Source organism: Ambystoma mexicanum, chromosome 6q (assembly GCF_040938575.1).
Source record: "Ambystoma mexicanum isolate Mex_15411 chromosome 6q, UKY_AmexF1_1, whole genome shotgun sequence".
Taxonomy (NCBI): Eukaryota; Metazoa; Chordata; class Amphibia; order Caudata; family Ambystomatidae; genus Ambystoma; species Ambystoma mexicanum.
In genome coordinates, this window is record NC_090937.1 from 17,460,024 (window position 1) to 17,478,744 (window position 18,721).

At 41.5% G+C, this 18,721-nt stretch overlaps 1 protein-coding gene across 2 annotated transcripts in view; it reads right to left on the reverse strand.

The window, feature by feature from the left end:
• Positions 1–652: 652 nt before the first annotated feature.
• FRMPD1 (FERM and PDZ domain containing 1) overlaps positions 653–18,721 on the reverse strand; it is a 1,388,071-nt gene continuing 1,370,002 nt past the window's right edge. For both annotated transcript variants that reach the window (XM_069630382.1, XM_069630381.1), the window contains one exon: positions 653–12,513. In XM_069630382.1, the coding sequence (XP_069486483.1) occupies positions 10,031–12,513 (2,483 nt within the window). In that variant the 3' untranslated portion in view covers positions 653–10,030. The remainder of the gene's footprint in view (positions 12,514–18,721) is intronic.

Here is an 18,721-nt window from a genome sequence, read left to right on the forward strand (position 1 = left end):
AGGAGGAACAACAGACAGAGTGTGGTGAGGTGAAGTAAGGAAGTGGAGAGGTAGAAAATCTAGAGGAGAGAGGAGGAGGAGACTGGCATGGATGATCTTGTGACTGTAGGGAAGGAGCACACACACCGTAACCTTTAGAACTGTGAGCAGCAGATGGATGAAAATACATGCATGCACCCATCAAGGTGTAGGGTAGGAGGAAAAGAAAGAGAGTGAGAGGGGAGGATCCACCAGGCAGTACAGGAAAGTTACCCCTAGGTACAAGTTCATTACGATTCACCAAGGAAGTAGACACGCATGATGCGTGGAGGACTAAAGTCAGCACCCCAAAACAGAGGTGAAGAAGGTGCACTGACTCACTGTAGAAAAGCTCAGGTGACCACCCTTTTGGTGGAAGCACTGGAGCTCTTTTACAGCTTGTCCAACCCTAGGTTTCACCATTGCCCTGGCCCAACATGCAGCTGCACGCAGGACCCTAAAACCCAGGCAAAGGTGTCTCTCAGGGGTCAAGGATGAGAAACCGAGGACCAGAATCCACAGACTGAAGCATCGCCAAAGAAGTGTGGGAGCACTCAAATAGCCTAAGACTGTGAGTGACTCATAAGAGTGAATATAGCCCAGGAAGCTATTTCTAGATTGAGGAATACGAAATACTGCGAACTTCTTTTTTAACTTAGAGACTTTTGGTGAACCTAGAGAAGTGTGTTGCATACAGAGACTTTTATTTAACAAATAGATTTTACTGTTTGCACTTAAATAATAAGATATCAAATTGATGGGTTACATTCCCATTAGTTGCCCCGCTGGCACAGAGTGCCCTAATAAAACAGTATATTTTAACCGTCAACTCAGTTGTTCATCTTATATTGATTCTGCTTGTCTTTGTGACAAAAATAGAATGTGAGTAAATAACAGGTGGAGTCTAATTGCATCGCTCAAACTGGGGAGCTACTCATGTCATTGCCTTTTAATAGTACTAGGGGCCCTTTTCTCCAATTTCAGCTCAAAGTTTCCGTCAACACACTCTGTCTGTGAACACTCACTAGGGACTGGTGCATCTCAGTGCTTCCTATATATTAAAATGCACAACACAACAACTTTGCATCCAACTGGCAGCGGGTTTCCAAAATCTCCCAGAATTCTCTCAGGTCCCTAGTCACTGAACCGTTAAGGGGGATCTCCAGACAAGAAGAAGTGAACGCTCCCTGTTCCCTTTTCATTTCCACTAGCCACCAATGTTTAAATGTCTTTGATGACACATATGTTCAAAAAGCCCTTCCAGACCAATGTACCAAATGCAAGGTTAGGTTTTGTTTTGTCTCCAAAAGGGGCAGTAGAATGCTCCAGAGAACCCTCAAAGTGTGTGGCACTTACCTGGCCCCTAAAATCCCATCTAGTCCAATGTGCAGGTGGTATGTTCCAAACCTATTTGGCTCCTAATCATGCTTAGTGGAAAGCCATATAGAAGCATCATTCTATACTGAAGTTTTACACTGTTGGAACATCAGCAATTCCTGACACATTTTGAAATTACAACAGTGCCATCTCTGTACCACAAAGTGTCCCAAAGCCTCTGCAGCTTTATCTAGCACTAATAAATTAGGCTCGTGTGAAACCCAATAAATGTAACATCAGAACAACATATAAAATTATTAAATATGGGTCACAACATTTTTGCAGAGATCAAGATTTGGTAGTGCGATGCATTTTATTATAAACTAGAACCAAAGCGGCTTCAAACTGGGGGCTCATTATTCACATAAATACATTTGGTGGCAGCATTCACAGAAAATGGTAAGGTGAATGGCATTTTATCTTGGTATTTGTTTACAGAGGACGGAAATGTCATTTGATTTGATAAAATGGAAAATCTGCATGGATTTGTATGAGTAAAATAGGGATCACATATGTATGTATTCAATGATTACACTCTGCTCCTTTGAGCCAGAAGCCCAGATAACAATTCATATTTTCATTAATCTTTTGCCATCTGCATGAAAATAGGAACCCGTCGGGGTTATTATCTCTCATAATGCACCTTGATTTAATCCAACGACACCCTTTTTGTAAATTACACTAGTACCCAGAGGCTCATGGTCTCCCAAACTCTGGTTCTCTCTAGGTTGGACTATTGTAACAGCCTCTTTCTAAATCTACCTGCCTCTACTCTCCGCCCTCTGCAACTAATCCAGAACAGGACTGCGAGACTTGCCCTTGGCCTCAAGCCCTGGGATCGTATCTCTCGAGCTCTGAAATCTCTCCATTGGCTCCCAGTGGATGCAAGGATTAAATTCAAAACCCTCTGCATTGTCCACAAGGCTTTCTGGGGCCTGGGTCCAAAATACCTTCAGCTATCCCTCCGCAAATACCTCCCCTCTCAAGCTCTTCACTCCTCTACCTCTTAACTCCCTCAGGGACAGCCGTTTTTCAAATAAACAAGCTGGGGATAGATCTCTGTCTTCGGCTGTGGCCTCCCTCGGGAACAGCCTCCCTGCCACTCTAAAACTTGAGGAGAACCATCTCCGGTTCCGGAAGCACCTCAACACCTTCCTCGTTGCTTCTGCCTTTGCTCCCCCTCTCCCCTGCTGATCTGTTCTCTCTTGGCACGTGCACCTGGCCACACTCTGTCCTCTGGGCCCAGGTACCTGCTCACCCTGCCACCCTCCCACACTGCCTCCCGGCCACCCCTTGCACTGGGGTCTCTATCTGTACCCCTACAGTTCCCCCCTTTTTTCTTCCTGCACTTATCAGACCTACCCTGTCTGCTGCCTTAAACCCAGCACTTGCCAATTGCTGGCTGCACTACCACTGTTTGTTGCCTTTATTATTTATCAATGATTATTTATCTGTTTCTTTTTTGCTCCGCACTCTCCACTTCTCCCCCTTTCCATGCACTTTTCCTCTCCCCCTCTCCCATGCACTTGCATGTTGTGAATGTCACTGGGCCTAGTAAGATCGCTGTTTTGTTCTCCCCTGTTCCCCCCCCTTTCCTTGTCGCACTCTGAAACACTTGTGTACGAGCACGGTAGAAATAAAATATCAATATCAATATCAATACCTGTTGCCGAGAATCTCCATTAAAGGTATGAAATAAATAAATACATTTATAATTATAGAACCACTTTAAAAATATGGTGGCGAGATTGGACTCATTAACACAAGGATCTAATATAGGAATTTCCCCCAGATTAATTTCTTTAACTAAAAAGAGCTACAATATGCAAACGTGTGTGGCTAAACCAACACTATTTCGAAGATAAGCAAATTGTACATGGCAAATGAAGCAAATACAATCTCATTGAATTCAAGAGGAATATAACAACATTTTCGATTAGATATCTTGGATTTTGTGTGACTGGAATTCCAGCTGATTCATACAAGCATAATCTTTCACTCTTAATAGCAAAAATAAAAGCATACTACGCCGTGGGAAATCAGTCCTTCTGACAATCGCATGCTGAATGGCTCTAATCCAAATGTCAGCCTTACACCAAAATTCATTTGTAGTCCATGCACTATCACATTCTATTGGGAAAATAATACATTGATTAAAATTATGTATTTGATCACAGAATCCGGTCACAGAGACTACATTTCTAAACCACAGTAGGGATTATAACATCTTCAACAATAGCAACGGGTATCCACATTCAAATGCCTTGGACAACTGACGCATTTACATTGTGATCAGCTACTTTTTGATGGGATATTCCTGGGAATGAATTAAACCATATACACCAAAATGATATATGCGTGAATGTTATCTTCAAAGACAAATAATACCCAAAATATGATGTAGCAGTCACTGCATATGAGTAAATGTGCCTTGAACTTCACATCTGCACTATGCAATTTAGTAATGTACTTAAGGAATGTTCTCTTTTATTTTGTTAGACTAACTGTGTATGTGTACTTTTATCAAAGGCTATTTATTTCTTATTTCAAATAAGGTTATTGATTTATTGAATTATATCTTTCAGTACCTACTGTTCTTCAGTACAATTCCTTCCAAAGGGATATGGCCTTTGTAAACACTGGGGATGGGATTGTCAAATAATTTAAGCCCATTGATGGGATCCTGAAGTGGACATCTAGGGGTGACCACAATATCATTAGTGTGCTGCTAATGACTGCTATTGCTGGTACTGGCCGGAACACAGTCATATATAGCATAAGTTATTTAACCAAAGTGTCAGGTATGAAATCATTTTTTGTTCCAAATTTGGAAGAATATCCAATGTCACTCACAAGATTGTTTTTCAAGTATATGGAATTCTGAAAGCACATAAAACACTTTGGGGTCATTTTATAGTCTGCCAGATCATAAAAGCAAAGTATAAAAGAAAGGCGTAAGCCATTTATGCTTTGCTTTTACGATCAAACGGTTTCTAGTGCTATTTGAAGGCAGAGAGGGGGCAGGGGGAGGGCGGGAGCAATGGGATATACATTTCCATGGTGGTCTTCGCCTTTGCCTGCAAATAGCACCATAGTTTTCCAATACAGGTGACGTGTCCGGGAAATTATCCTGAATGGGGAGCTGCGCACAAACGCAAAAGGTCGGACTGGTTTTGGTGAGTGTTAGTCAAAAGGTATGTGTCAGTAGTAGGGCACAGAAGGGTAATTTCTCGTAAATCCTTCCTAAAGTAGAAACAAGAGGTTTGGAATGCCTCACTATCTGCGCTACCAACCTTAGTTCGTATAAATAAAGTGTGACAAGGTAAGTTATACTCCCAGTAAATATTATTAATTGTAAACTTTTTTCAACTTGAGAATTCCCAGATTGGTAAAAATGCAGTAACAATAAATTGGAAGGTGGTTCCAAATGAGACTAATCGAAATGCACTTGGACAATTTAAAAGATTCCAACAATTTGTTCTTAAGGTTCCATGAATTTAATCAACAAAAACGCCACGCCAACACGTGTTTCAACCCTAACTGGGACGTCCTCAGGGCGTAAATAAGTATTGCTGATAAATAGAGCACGTGGTGCGGTCTGGGTGCCAAGGATTTTGTGTGGATAAGTGGTTTGGTCATCTAATCTCTAGTAAACTTCCATGCGGTAAATTGTATCTGCGAGTAACAGGATTACTGAAAATCACGCAAAGTCATTGCAATATAGCTAGGTGTTCTGTTTTAGACTTCCCTAAGTATATCTTGTTGTCTTGTTGCCATCTCGTGTACTAATCAAAGAATAAGACAAGGAGAGAGAAATAGAAAATAGATTTTATGAGCCTGTGTGTCTTAAACCTCAGGCAGAAAACTCCATGTAGATCTGTGGTTTTCCACTAGCTTTCATTTTCATGCTGGCTGAAAACAAAAAAATTATTATGGAATCCGCCTCCCATTACCACTTGGTAAAAGCAGGCAGATTCCATGTGGAATCCATTGTAAATGCCTGCTGCAAAGCTCAATTTGCAGGCGGCATTGACACTTTTTCCAAAATGGATTGAAAAAGTAAAAAGTAAAGGCGATTTTACCTATGTTGTCCTATTCACATTTCCACTGTTCTTTGCAAATGGCCAAAATTGCTCAGAGGGGACCTTTTGCAATTAAAGAGGTCTCGACATGTCCCCCTTTAAGTCTTTTACTTGCTGCCAGAATTGGCCGAAAAATGTATTGTCACTACTCATGTTGAGCCTTTTGAGGGACAAACATGTATTAACTATATTAACAAGAAGTAGATAAGTCTAATAAGTATGATATTACAGGAGTGGCATGTGCATATAAATATGGAGATAAGAAATATACATAACACAATAGTATCAAGAACAGCAGATATGAATGTGTAGGATGTATATCATACACCCCTTAAACGCATGATATTAGACATTGTCAAAAAAATGTGGACTATGCTGAAAACCTTGGGTATCTGCAAAATGTGATTTGGGAGTGGCATAATCCTGTAAATGTTGCAGTGAACTATCTAATGAGATACATACAATATGTGATAGAATGTCAGATTCTCTTGATTGTGGAAACAGCTAGCTTTGTTGGTCACTCTTCAGAACATTGGCAACCCGTAGTCAATGTATATTCACTGCACCACTCACGAACATGGTCTTTTAGGGAAAAAGCAACTGCGGGTTGCTCGACCTATATAGCATGAAAGCCTCAGAGAGAACAAAGCTAAACAGAAAAAAGTGTTATTACATGCGAATAACGATACAATGTTTATGAGGAAATGGATTCTACTTAACAAAGATTTTATTTTAAAAAGCCTGGTTAAAGATAAATTTCACTTTTCTGGATTGGAAAGAGCCAGTGAACACTCCCTACTAGAAATAAGCCTGATGACACATGGTCCTGTCAAGAGGAAGTGATCATAGTGGCACACAAGGGATAATGACACATTTTTATATAGTGCGAAACCAAGGCTTTTCTGAGAACAGACGCATAGGTGTTTCTAAAACTGCATGCTAAATGAATACCTTCGGGCTACTTTCATCAGGATGGAAAGCTGTATCATTGGAAGTATGTTTGTTGATGGCCTTGCCATTCTGTGAAAGTTGATAAGAGCACCTTCATGCATAAATCAGAATGATTGCTTTGTCTTTTACGAAAGAGGTTGTAGAGGTGTTAGCTAAAGGTCCTTGTTTGGCAAGACCTGCTCAGTTTTCCCCTGTAGTCTTCTGATAAGCTATTGTTGGGCCACGTTTTCCATGTGCTTTGCCTGACAAGTGGGGAAGGAAGTCAAAGATGTGTTTATTTTCAGAAAATGCATACAGAATACAATGTTGTTGTTCATTTAGGAGGTTGTGGTAGGCTTCATTGAGATGGCACCTGGTTATGCTCTGAATAACTACCCTGAGACCTACCTGATGGCATGCAGGCAGTTCCCACTTTGCAAACAAGGATATAAATATTTATATACATTGAGAGTTGAAAGAAATGTAGACATTCTATTTTTACTGACGTTACCAGCTGTTTCTCTGGTTATGGAAGAGGTGCCCTTGTCCTTGCTTTGCTTGCATAGTTTGCAAACCGAGTGTCTGCTCACACATCTCCTAGTCTGGTTATGTTTCAGAATGCTCAGGTTGACTGTGGCGCGTGTCCTATGACCAGCAATGAGTGGCAAGGCCTTCAGTAGTTCACTCTGGGGTCGCATTAACTGTATGGTTTGGAGGTTTTTCCTTACCACCATTGTTGCATTGGCACGGGACATACATTGGCGAGACAGCTTGATAGCCCTAGGTCAGAGTTCCTGAATGCCAGACATTGATGATGAGTTTTGTGATGGCAGATCGTGGTATTATGGAGTGTGTATGCATGTGGAATCTAGAAATGCAATCATGCCCGTATTCTATCCTTATATACATCAGGTGGGACATAATTTACATGAGCGTCAGTCAAAAAGAAGTTATCAAAAATGTCTGCATTAAAGCGAGACATTGCCTTCACAAAAACAACCCTGTAATCATATTTTCTTTTAGATAGGTATTTTTGACAATATAATACTGCTTAAATTGTGCACTACTTTAAATAAATATTTGTTAAAATATATTACAGTAAATGACACTAAAACATACATTGTAAATATACTTTGTAATGGCTGTGCGTCACTAACCATTTCAACACTTAGTTCATAGTGCAACATTTTGCCAGAACATTCATTTAAAAGTACGTCACTGATCACGGACACATTTGCGAATTTAGGAGCGCAACCAGAACAAAAACATATTTGTTCAGACATTCAGATATTCAGTGCTTTCCAGAAAAAACCCTGTCAAGTTCCAAATGTACATAATGTCAACGAATCTCTCCGGTACTTGTCCTTGCTTTGCTTGCATAGTTTGCAAACCGAGTGTCTGCTCACACATCTCCTAGTCTGGTTATGTTTCAGAATGCTCAGGTTGACTGTGGCGCGTGTCCTATGACCAGCAATGAGTGGCAAGGCCTTCAGTAGTTCACTCTGGGGTCGCATTAACTGTATGGTTTGGAGGTTTTTCCTTACCACCATTGTTGCATTGGCACGGGACATACATTGGCGAGACAGCTTGATAGCCCTAGGTCAGAGTTCCTGAATGCCAGACATTGATGATGAGTTTTGTGATGGCAGATCGTGGTATTATGGAGTGTGTATGCATGTGGAATCTAGAAATGCAATCATGCCCGTATTCTATCCTTATATACATCAGGTGGGACATAATTTACATGAGCGTCAGTCAAAAAGAAGTTATCAAAAATGTCTGCATTAAAGCGAGACATTGCCTTCACAAAAACAACCCTGTAATCATATTTTCTTTTAGATAGGTATTTTTGACAATATAATACTGCTTAAATTGTGCACTACTTTAAATAAATATTTGTTAAAATATATTACAGTAAATGACACTAAAACATACATTGTAAATATACTTTGTAATGGCTGTGCGTCACTAACCATTTCAACACTTAGTTCATAGTGCAACATTTTGCCAGAACATTCATTTAAAAGTACGTCACTGATCACGGACACATTTGCGAATTTAGGAGCGCAACCAGAACAAAAACATATTTGTTCAGACATTCAGATATTCAGTGCTTTCCAGAAAAAACCCTGTCAAGTTCCAAATGTACATAATGTCAACGAATCTCTCCGGTACGGGATTGGTGTTTGTTGCTCGCCTGCAACTGTACCAGAGTGGAACCCATTTCCGACAGCAGCGATAAAGATGATTTCTGAACTGGCTCTTGCGCCAGCCGGATGCAGGTTTGGTACAACATTTTTGGGTAACTAGGAGGGAGGATGGATGAGAGTCTGACTTTAATGCCATGGTATCTTACTCGACGAGTACCTTGTGCAGCCTGAAGGGCCCTGGGTGAGTTTTACCAATGACCCCTAAAGATATCCATATCGATCTGAAACGGCGAAAGAGGTGCATTGTTGGCTTCAGACTGAATGCAAGTAAATGGAGCTTAAAAGAATGTGGCATCAAAGACTACATTACATTTTACTCCAAAACTGTGCACCTGCCGTAAGCCACTGATACGCTCTTGGTCTCTTCATTTGTGCTTGCTGTGGATTGCCTCTGTCCTTCTGACTGCCTAAATTAAAAGCTGTTGGCAAGGGTTGTCTAACAGATCACCAAGAGTCCATGGCCCTCATTACGACCCTGGCGGATTTTTTCCGCCATCGACAGACTTTTCCGCCATGGCGTAAAGTCCGTTTACGCCATGGCGGATGGCGGACTTACCGCCCCATTCCGAGGTTGGCGGGGCGGTAAGTCCCCATTGACCCATTTACCCTTCCCCATTCCCATTTCGGCCCCATAGGGCTCAATGGGAGTGGGGAAGGCGTTAATTACGCCACCGTACATTACGGTGGCGTAATTAACACCAAGGTCCCATAGCGCCATGGATTTTTACGCCCGCAAAAAGCGGGCGTAGAAGTGACCATGGCGCTTTGGGAACTCGTAGTTGGCGGTAAGGGGTCGGCGCAGCTAACGCTGGCGTAAACCCCTTACCGCCAGGGTCCTAATGAGGGCCCATGTACGGTCGGTTGAGGGGAATTAACCAGGAGGACACAATTATTAAAAAAGGAAAAAAGTGGTGCTTTCCTCTTTTTTTTTCAATATACCAATATTTTGTAATGTGCTTACTGTGGTAATTACATCATTAATTGAACAGGTGGGAAGCCTCTTTTTATAATAGAAATAATGTAATGTAATGATATCTGTTCTCCCAGATCCCAACTAACCAAGGCAAAGCTCATGCAGGTTTCTCTTTTCTTCAACCCCAACTAGCCCACCTGTTTATCAACAATAAGGCATGGTCAGTGACGAAACAGAGGAATGCATAGAGTTTTTGTTACGTTAGGGAGCTTATTCTGACACATTTGCTCTATCTCCGCACTACAAGGCTACATGTGCTTCGTCTCTGTGTCCTGCATAGTCACAAAGTCATTTTTTCTTCCGGCGGCAAGTCTGGGTGAACACTAGTCTGTTCATGATTGCGCCACAAAACCTAAACAGCACTTATTTGGATACACCCCTCGTACTTCACTGCCTGAAAAGTTCTTTATGCGGACTTGATTCACCGGAATCTGCCATTTTCAAACAGAAGTCAATGTTCTGAACTGCTGTGTTAAGCAGAACGTTGCTGCTGTGAGTGCAGTGCATTGTCGAGACAACAGTTTGAGGCTCAAGTCCGAGCAGTCTTTTTCACAGGCATTCCTGGCGGCCTGGACAAACTGATGGTAGGTGTAGGCGACATCCTTCAGGTTGGTTAGGACAGCGATCTGCCTTCTACTGCATTGGTTACAACCGGTAAATTGGAGGCACACTCTGGTAAGATCAATGAGTTTCTGAAAAGTATCTTGCAGTGTATTCTGTATCTGTTTAGGAGTCTGCCCCACATTAATTACCTTCTGGCAGCTGCTCATGAGTTTACGCGATACTCCACAGAGGGCCTGTTTGTCTTTGCAAAAGTGCACTGTGCATTTATCCTCTGGATGTTTCAGGGCACTACCGGAATAGGTCTCAAATGTTTTTTGCAAGTCTACCACATGATTCTGCAGCTGCCCAAAGTCATTAGCCATTTCCAAAGTTCGGCCTTCAAGTCTATCAAGGGTTTCAAAGTGACATTGGGAAGTGAAGATGCTTTCAACGTTGTTCAATGGGGATTTTGCCTCTTTCCTTGCATCTGTGAGGTCAAAGAGGCTAGAGTCTACAGACAAAAGGCTTCCTGAGGAAGGTGGCGTTGTCATGGGCAATGATGATATGCTCTGTTCAGAGTCGATGCTCTCATCATCGACTTCAGCATCCAGTCCCCTAAAGCAGCTAGCGTAGGAAAATCGGCAGCTGCAGTTTTCTTCTCCGACTTTTGGTAAGGATGCATCTTGAGTATTGGAAAAATCTAAAGAGGATATTGAATTAGGACTAAGGAGAGGTTGCTTGTCCATGTCTGGGCTGCAACAGATAGGGGATTGATCAGAACAGTAAGGGATGAAATTGGAATTTTCCCACATGGGTCCTGTGATACTGTTCTGCTCTGAAAATGTTTCTAAAGTCAGGGATGCATTTTTGTGCCCTTTGTTTCTACTTGTTGTGCTGTCATCCCCTGAAAAGTGTGCCAAGAGCTTTGGTGGTAGCTGAAGACCACATTTTATTTGTAATAAATCTGAACTGTGTTCTTTCTCCTCTGATCCCTGATGGTGGCCAAGCTGTGATGGTTTCATTGCTAGTAGATAGCCACAATCCTTTCCCGAAGGAGTATTTTGCTGTCCTTCCTCTTTGAATATGTGTCCAGTTTGGACTTTGGGAATCGTTTCAGAATCTTTTGTGAATGCATCTCCTTTACCAGTATGCTGAGTGCATCTGTCTTGGCATGAAAGCACCTTACCATTTCCCCCTTCAAATAATGACTGTGAAAAGCAAGTTAAAATGCCTGATATACCATTTAAGTCAAAAAGAAGTTCAGCCGGATTAGATAAACCCAAACATTTCTGATCGACATCCTTTTGCAAACTCTCTTCATTTACATCTTTACAATTTGTGTTGTTGGATATCATGGTCTCATTTTTTTTGATGACATAGGACGTTAGATCAGGTTTATTTCTTTCAATGTTAGACTTTTTCTCACTCTCTATACTCCCATCATTTGAAGTTGTACAGTCCCCCTCTGAGCTCACAATGTGCACCGGTTGTCTACCTGCACACCATTCCATTGCATCATGGGACAGCTTTACACTGGGGTTTAAAATATCATTTTGATTCGCTGTTAAAAAAATACTCTTTAGACTTGTTTCTCCTTTGTCTGTGCCAAGGCTACCAGCAACTTCTTCCAATTTCTGCTCATGCTCGACCACCGCAGTTGCTAAACTATCAGTTGTAAGACAGTAACCAGGGAGGCTCACCAAAAGCACTCCTGCTCCCTCTTTCATGACATGATCCTCTTCTAAACGAAAATACACTTCAGAAGAACTGGTTTGCACCTTTTGCTCATATACACAGGGAAAGACAGCCAATCTGTGTTTGGCGTCTAGGTTATCCACAAAACTGGTGGAAGGTAGGTCGAGATCCAGTGCTCCGTCAGCATCCTGTTCAGTCCTGACTCGAGTAGCTGAGATGGAGGAGATGATGGTGTCTGTGACTGATTTGGTTTCCATAGTGTCAGGCTCCATCTCCATCAAGGTCGGGGAGGGGCTTTTACTTTTGATTTCTTTTTGCAGTGGCACCTGTGAGAGGGACTTTGTTTCCAGAAGTGCTGGTTCCCCCTCTGTGTCTTTGAAGGAGGGCACCGTTTGAGCATGTGTAACAGAGGAAAGGTAGGACTCGCTTTCATAGCAACATACATGATCTGCATTCTGCAGGGAGTAGGCTGGCCCTACAGGGAAAGTCACCTGAGAAGTGTAATCCGTCTGTAAGTAGGACCTCCTTTTTCGGAAAGCATTTGCTGGCCTGTTTGACTCCTTTTCCATCCTCCGTTGTTCCTTTTTATGTTGCCTTGAAGTGTTTGCGTCTTCCTGGTCATTGCAACTGCCACTGATTTGGAAATTGAACCTAGTTTCTTCCTCCGAGCAGGCTAGATTGGAACCTATATGGAAGAAAGAAAGAAAGATTTTTAGATATTTAGGAAACCTAAAACAATTCACTGTACAATTAGGATACAGCCTCCTTGGCATTTTTTTGAAAATGACAGATGGACTTTTCACTTAGTGTACCAAATTACTGTATGGAAACATATATCTCTGGTCTCATACTGCTGTAAAGTGTAGGAATGGTGGAGGTAAGGTACAAAATGCTCAACGTACTAAATGCACATTCCACTTGTACAAGTAGAAGAGTTTCTTTATGGACTCATTGGTATCGATTGTAAGTAGGGGTGCAATAAGGCTAAGGCTAAATCCCTGAAATATCCAGTTGATAGAAAAAGGGATGTGGTGTGCCCAATAAAATCATTAATATGAAAGCATGAGAGCTGGGCTCCAAACGTTGGCTGTGGGGAATGATACCAGAATGTTTTACGGATCAGCAAAAGGAACTTCTATAATGGCAAACGTAGAGAATATTGCGTGTATATAGCGCAGTTGGGGGGTGTATACGTTGTTGGTACAGTTCTAAAATAGGGGATAGCCACCATACATACGTTTGGGGCACCTGAGTGGTAAACTCAATACACGGGCAAAAGAGAACAGTGAGCTTTCACCTTCCCTCAGACACTATGAGAGATGGTGGTCGTTGTGCACTGTAGGAGAAGGGGCTGTGAATCTTAACAGTTAAGTTCATAATTTCAGCATGCACATGTTAGCATGGGTTTGAACTTCAACTTGGGCCCAGGGTGTGAAACGTATTACTGGACTCAAGAGTGTGAGTCTCAGGCAGAATTAAATAGATGCCAATGCACAGAGCACATGATTGAATTACACTTTGCTTCAGGATGATGTTTCAATGAACTGAGCTGCACTAAATATAATACTAACATAAAGTAACATACTAATTAACCCAACCCCAGTTAACATGTAACTGAATCCCTTAATAACATTTAGTGCAAATGAGTCCATGATGAAATAAGCTGAATGCAGGTTGGGAAAAAGCGTGATGCTCAGGAAACAGGAATTTAAATGTGCAGGCTGAATCTGCGAGGGAGATCAACAAAAAAAGTGGATATCTGTTCTACTGAAAACAGGGCATTGTTTTAAAGCAGGAAGCGCAAGAGAGATGTATCTTTTGTTCTCCAGCAATGAAATCATGTGCCATTTCAGTGGAATGACCTGCTCAAGGTGAGGTGTTTTCCTTGAGTGATCAGGGGGTTTATTAAAAAGGGTTTTGAGACAGAGTGGGAGGCAATTCATCTTTGGGCCCTGGGAAACAAAGGACCAGAGAGCTGGCTAGGCAGACTGAATTAAGTGCTAGCAAGCTGTCTGATGCTGAAGTTGTCCTTATCTGGGTTGACCCTGTGCAAGGCAGGTGGAAAGATTGGGGAAGATTCCCCTGCCAAAATGAATCAGATGTACTGCCAACAAATCTAGGTAAATATGAAGTTAAGTGAGGGGCTGCTGATTTGAGTGAAAACAGATAGTTTAGGTGAAATAGTTAATTTCATTTTAGGTGCTGTCTGTTTGTAATGAGCATGGCTACTGCGTTTATATTTCTCAAAGTCTTACTGTGTTTTTTAATGTGTATTTCTCTTGCCAAGTTCCACGATGCTGAGGACAGTTGGCAAGGCTTTACATAGATAAAGTGCTGAAAGTTATTGCAAGGAGATGTACTTGGACTGTGAAATACAATTTGGGCATAAGTGCCATTCCGTGTAACTTGCATATTTCTATTTTACGATAAAAAAAACGATTCAAACGTAACTTAGTCGCATTACATTTATTCCGCATTCAGTCCCTTTTATTTGACATGCTTAAAGAGACAGATGCGCGGTAAGAAACATATCAAAGTAAAGTAGCCACCATGAGCTGTTTATCTATAGAGATTGAATGAATGTGCAGTATTCCAATTGCATGCTTTACAATTGTTGAAACACAGCCAAAAGGGCGTAGTGTGGTATTGTACATAAGGTATCATAGATGGGCATGAGCCATCTATCCAGAGTATATGAAGTCCAGTATTTTGTTTGTTGTTAGTGACCCTGGTAAAAAAAATTAGGAAATATTCTGAAATTAGTCTCACCACTATAGAAAATACCCTAACAGGTTATCACAATATATTGCCATGGATTTTCAAATACCACCATAATAAAAATTACCACGAAGTAATAGATATAACCCCAAAATATATCCAACATACTTGGTGCTTTAGCCGGGAAACTTTAAAACAGTTCCTGTGCGTGGCCTTGCATTCTAAAGCATAACCATATTGTGCACTCACTAATTTAATTAGTGCTGTGAAGTAGAGCAGTACTGTGTGCTAATCTGACTCTCATTATAGTGCCATTGGTAATAGTGTCACCATGTCCCAATTCCAGGCTGAGTTTTCTGAAATGGCAAACTATCTTGAGGCAAAGGATTATGCCCATGCAGTTTGGTTCTCAGAGAATATGACAATATGGAAAGACAGAATTACCACAGAGGTAGGACGGGAGGCATTTGAAAACATTTTTGATGAAGGAAGCATTGTGCAGGTGTGCCTCCGTAGGCTATTCCAAGCATCAGAACGCAAGGAGGAGAAAAACTGCATCATCAGATTATGCGAAAAATTGTGGTTCCTGGTACACAGGTCCATAAAGATACAAGGGAATGACAATGAAATTATTAGCAAGTTACAATGCAGTTTGGACAATGAATGTGATCAGATGAAGCAGTTAAAAGCGGGATTTAAACAAAGAGAGCTAGACACAGAATTGCAAGCTAAATGCAGCAATCTGGCTGCTCAATTAACCCACTTAAAAGCAATTTTAGATTAAATAAAACAAGACAAAGATGTTGCTATTTCGGAAATACAAACCCCTAGAGAAGATAACAGGGAGAAAGATAGATAATTCCATGCTATGGAACAGGAGATGTTTATATTACTGGAAGAAAATGACAAAAAGGCCAAAGCACTTAATCAGTATCAGACACAAATCAATGAATTGCAAGCAATAATCAGTAAGGTCAGGGATGAGAATTCTGATCTCTGTCATGAGGTAGAACAGCTTCATGGACAGTGCAAGAACTTAGAACATCAGATATTTAGGGCCTCATTAGGAGGCAGGCGCTCCCGTAATGAAGGGTGCCAGTACGCCCTATTACGAGGTTCCCTTGCGGGACCAGGTAAGGACGCCTGGTAAAACCAGGCATCCTTAGCGGGTCCCGCCGGGGGACCAGTGAGCTAATAACGGGCCGTTATTAACAGGCCCGTTATTAGCTCCCTCCCCATTCTCATTGAGCCCTTTAGGGGCTCAAATGGGAATGGGGATTGGTTTTGTGAATGAGGAAATACTGGGTCCTCCAAGGTTGGAATGACCCAGTAATTCCTCATTCACAGAACCCGGAGCTGGAACCCGGTATGGAGGCAGCCATGCTCTTATTAAGGGCATGGCTGCCTCGATACTCGTAATGAGGCCCTTAGTCTCAAGTCCCAAGAAAGGTGACAAGGCACTACATTTAATGGAACTGAACTCAATCACAGCGTGGCCAAGGAATCAATGTAGCTGTTCCTGTGGCCAGACCTGGTTATAACCCAATGGTGGGGTCTGAATCACCAGCAAATACTCACACACTTTCCTGCCCACAAGAGAACAGGAATGAGTGTCAAAATGGCACACGCCAGAATGCATGATGTAGTGCTTTAAAAATTATGAAGTCTATAAAGACTTTGATTAAACCAAGAAAAATGGGAGGTGATTGTTGAAGGGAAGACTATTTAGAAACCATTCATGATATATTTAAAGCCCTCCAGATACCTAGGTTACAACATAGACAATACTTTCACCTAACACTAGATTCAGCAGATGCTAGTGTCATTCGTGGTCTCAATGAACAGGAAAATGTGTCATGGGCGGACTTTGAGAACAAGGTTTGACATCAATTCTCACCTTATCAGTCTATACAGGATGCCAAAAAAAGCAGCTTATACTATGATGGCAAAGCCAGATATGTCCCCTCTCCAATCCCTTCAAAATTTGAAAAGAGCATTTTCACGTGTTTATATGCCTTTAATCCTAACTCTGAAGAATTTGAGACTCCTTACATTTATGGACTCCATAAAGAAATTGTTTCCCGGTTAATTTGTGTAGTTTACAGGGAAAGACCACTAGGATGGATAATAGAACAGGGGACTAAACTATATGAAGTGATATTTGGTCAGAGAGAGGAGGTACATAAGAATAAGGAGACAAAAACCAAAGTCTAAAGAACCCGCCCCAGCAATTTTGGAGGTAAAATCTGTAAAGGTGCCGCTAGAATCAGCTCAAACTCAGGCAAGAAACAACATGACACCTAGGCAAAGGGGCATGCCTCCACAGAGGACATCACCCCAAACTCCTATGTGCCAATCCAATGATCCCAGCAATCGGGTATTCTTACATTAGGCCTAGATATTTGGGTAATTCTCACAGAGTGGAATTTCACCACGATATGTCAGGCCTAAATAACAATCAAAATAAAATGTACAATGGCCCATACCAGTAACAAAAGGTGTGGGGTTTGCCTAGTCTGTCAGTGGTACTTGGGCAATTATATAAACATCAACATCTAGGTGTACCTCTGTGTAGTTGCGAGTTTATGCTCGAAGCGATAAACTGCAGGATAGAGCATCAACCTTGGACTATCCTATTTTGGTGCTGGGTCTTCTAGATTGTAGATCCCAGATCTATCCACGTGTGTGCACTCCACCAGTCCCTATGGCTCGGGACACACACAAAAAGTGGCCCATACCAGACACTAGGAGCTCAGAGTAGATTTGACCCTAATACAATGATATATGGCCACCAAGAAAGACCAAGATATGTAGATAGATTCATTGAAAATGGAAACCAGCATAGGTGACAATTCCCACCAAATGAAAGAAAAGATATGAATTATGTCCTTCGCCAATATAACCAATCACCACCACCAGTCGACCATGGTCAAAGGATGGTCCCTTCGTATTCTCCATCTCCTCGTGTCTCACATGAATTCAGAGGTAACACAAATAGAAATCAATCCCCTGAGAGGTACCAGAACAGGCCTAATCTGGGTGACTTTAGCCATTACCGGCCCATGCCACAAAGAGAGGAATTCAGAGACATGGACAGGTTTCAATGGTTAGAGGCCCAAGTCAAAATGTTGTCTTAACAGATAGGAAAATTACATGCAGTCCAAAAGCAACAGCCAAGTGAAGGTGCAGAATGTCATAGGAGTGTTCTTGTGCATTCTGACAATAAGTGATTAGTTACTAATGTCTGCGCTCATGAAAACACAGATGCCAATGAATCACCTTTGAATAACGATTCTGAATTGCTTACTGATTTGAAAATAGGAAAACAAACTAATGAAAGTGAGACAGGGAATTTCAACACACACAAGTGTGGTTCAATTTAGAGTTGAACCAGATTATTCAGGTGTGTGAAAATGAAGAACAAAAGGGGGAAAATGAACAAGAAAACCCCAAAAGAACAGAGAACCAGATTTAAAAAGAGCATTCAATGTGAAAATAAAACACAAGGTGAAGAGTTAGGATCAACAGATAGATTATACTCACCCGATAGTCAGAATACTGTTGATACCCATACAGAGGAAACCGTAAAAGATCAAAAGGAGGGTTCAGGTCAGTCACCTGAGGAGTATTTTGAACCACAGATATTCCAAGGGACAGAAATGACAGGCCCCATGCAAAACACAGATAAGTGTCAGGTGCCAGAAGTTGACAGGCTGTGAAAATACCCAGTCAAAAGGTTGCAGTGTAGAGAATCCAGCCAATGAGAAAAGTACAATAAGAAATTGGGGTGTGAACACTATTGGTCCCAAGTCAGAGGGGCAGTCAGTGGCTACACTCCAAATGGCCTCTGAGCTCAGGAGAATAGACAAAGAAATTCAAAATGAAGGGGCAAAAAGTAGGGTAGATGTCCTCTCATATGGCAAAGAGTAAAAAAGAGCTAATGAAAGTCCTGAAATCAGAAAAAACTCACACTTTTTATGCATGCTAGAAGAGGTAAAAGATAGGTATTAAGCTCCTATTACTATTGAAGAAAAATGTAATGCATTTGCAATGATTGATATAGGTGCCCAAGCAAAAATAATGTCAAAAGAACAAGTGAAAAGTATCAATAAAGGGAGATCCCCACAAAATCAGATAAAGGTGAGACAAAACGAAGGCCCTGTGCACAATTTCAA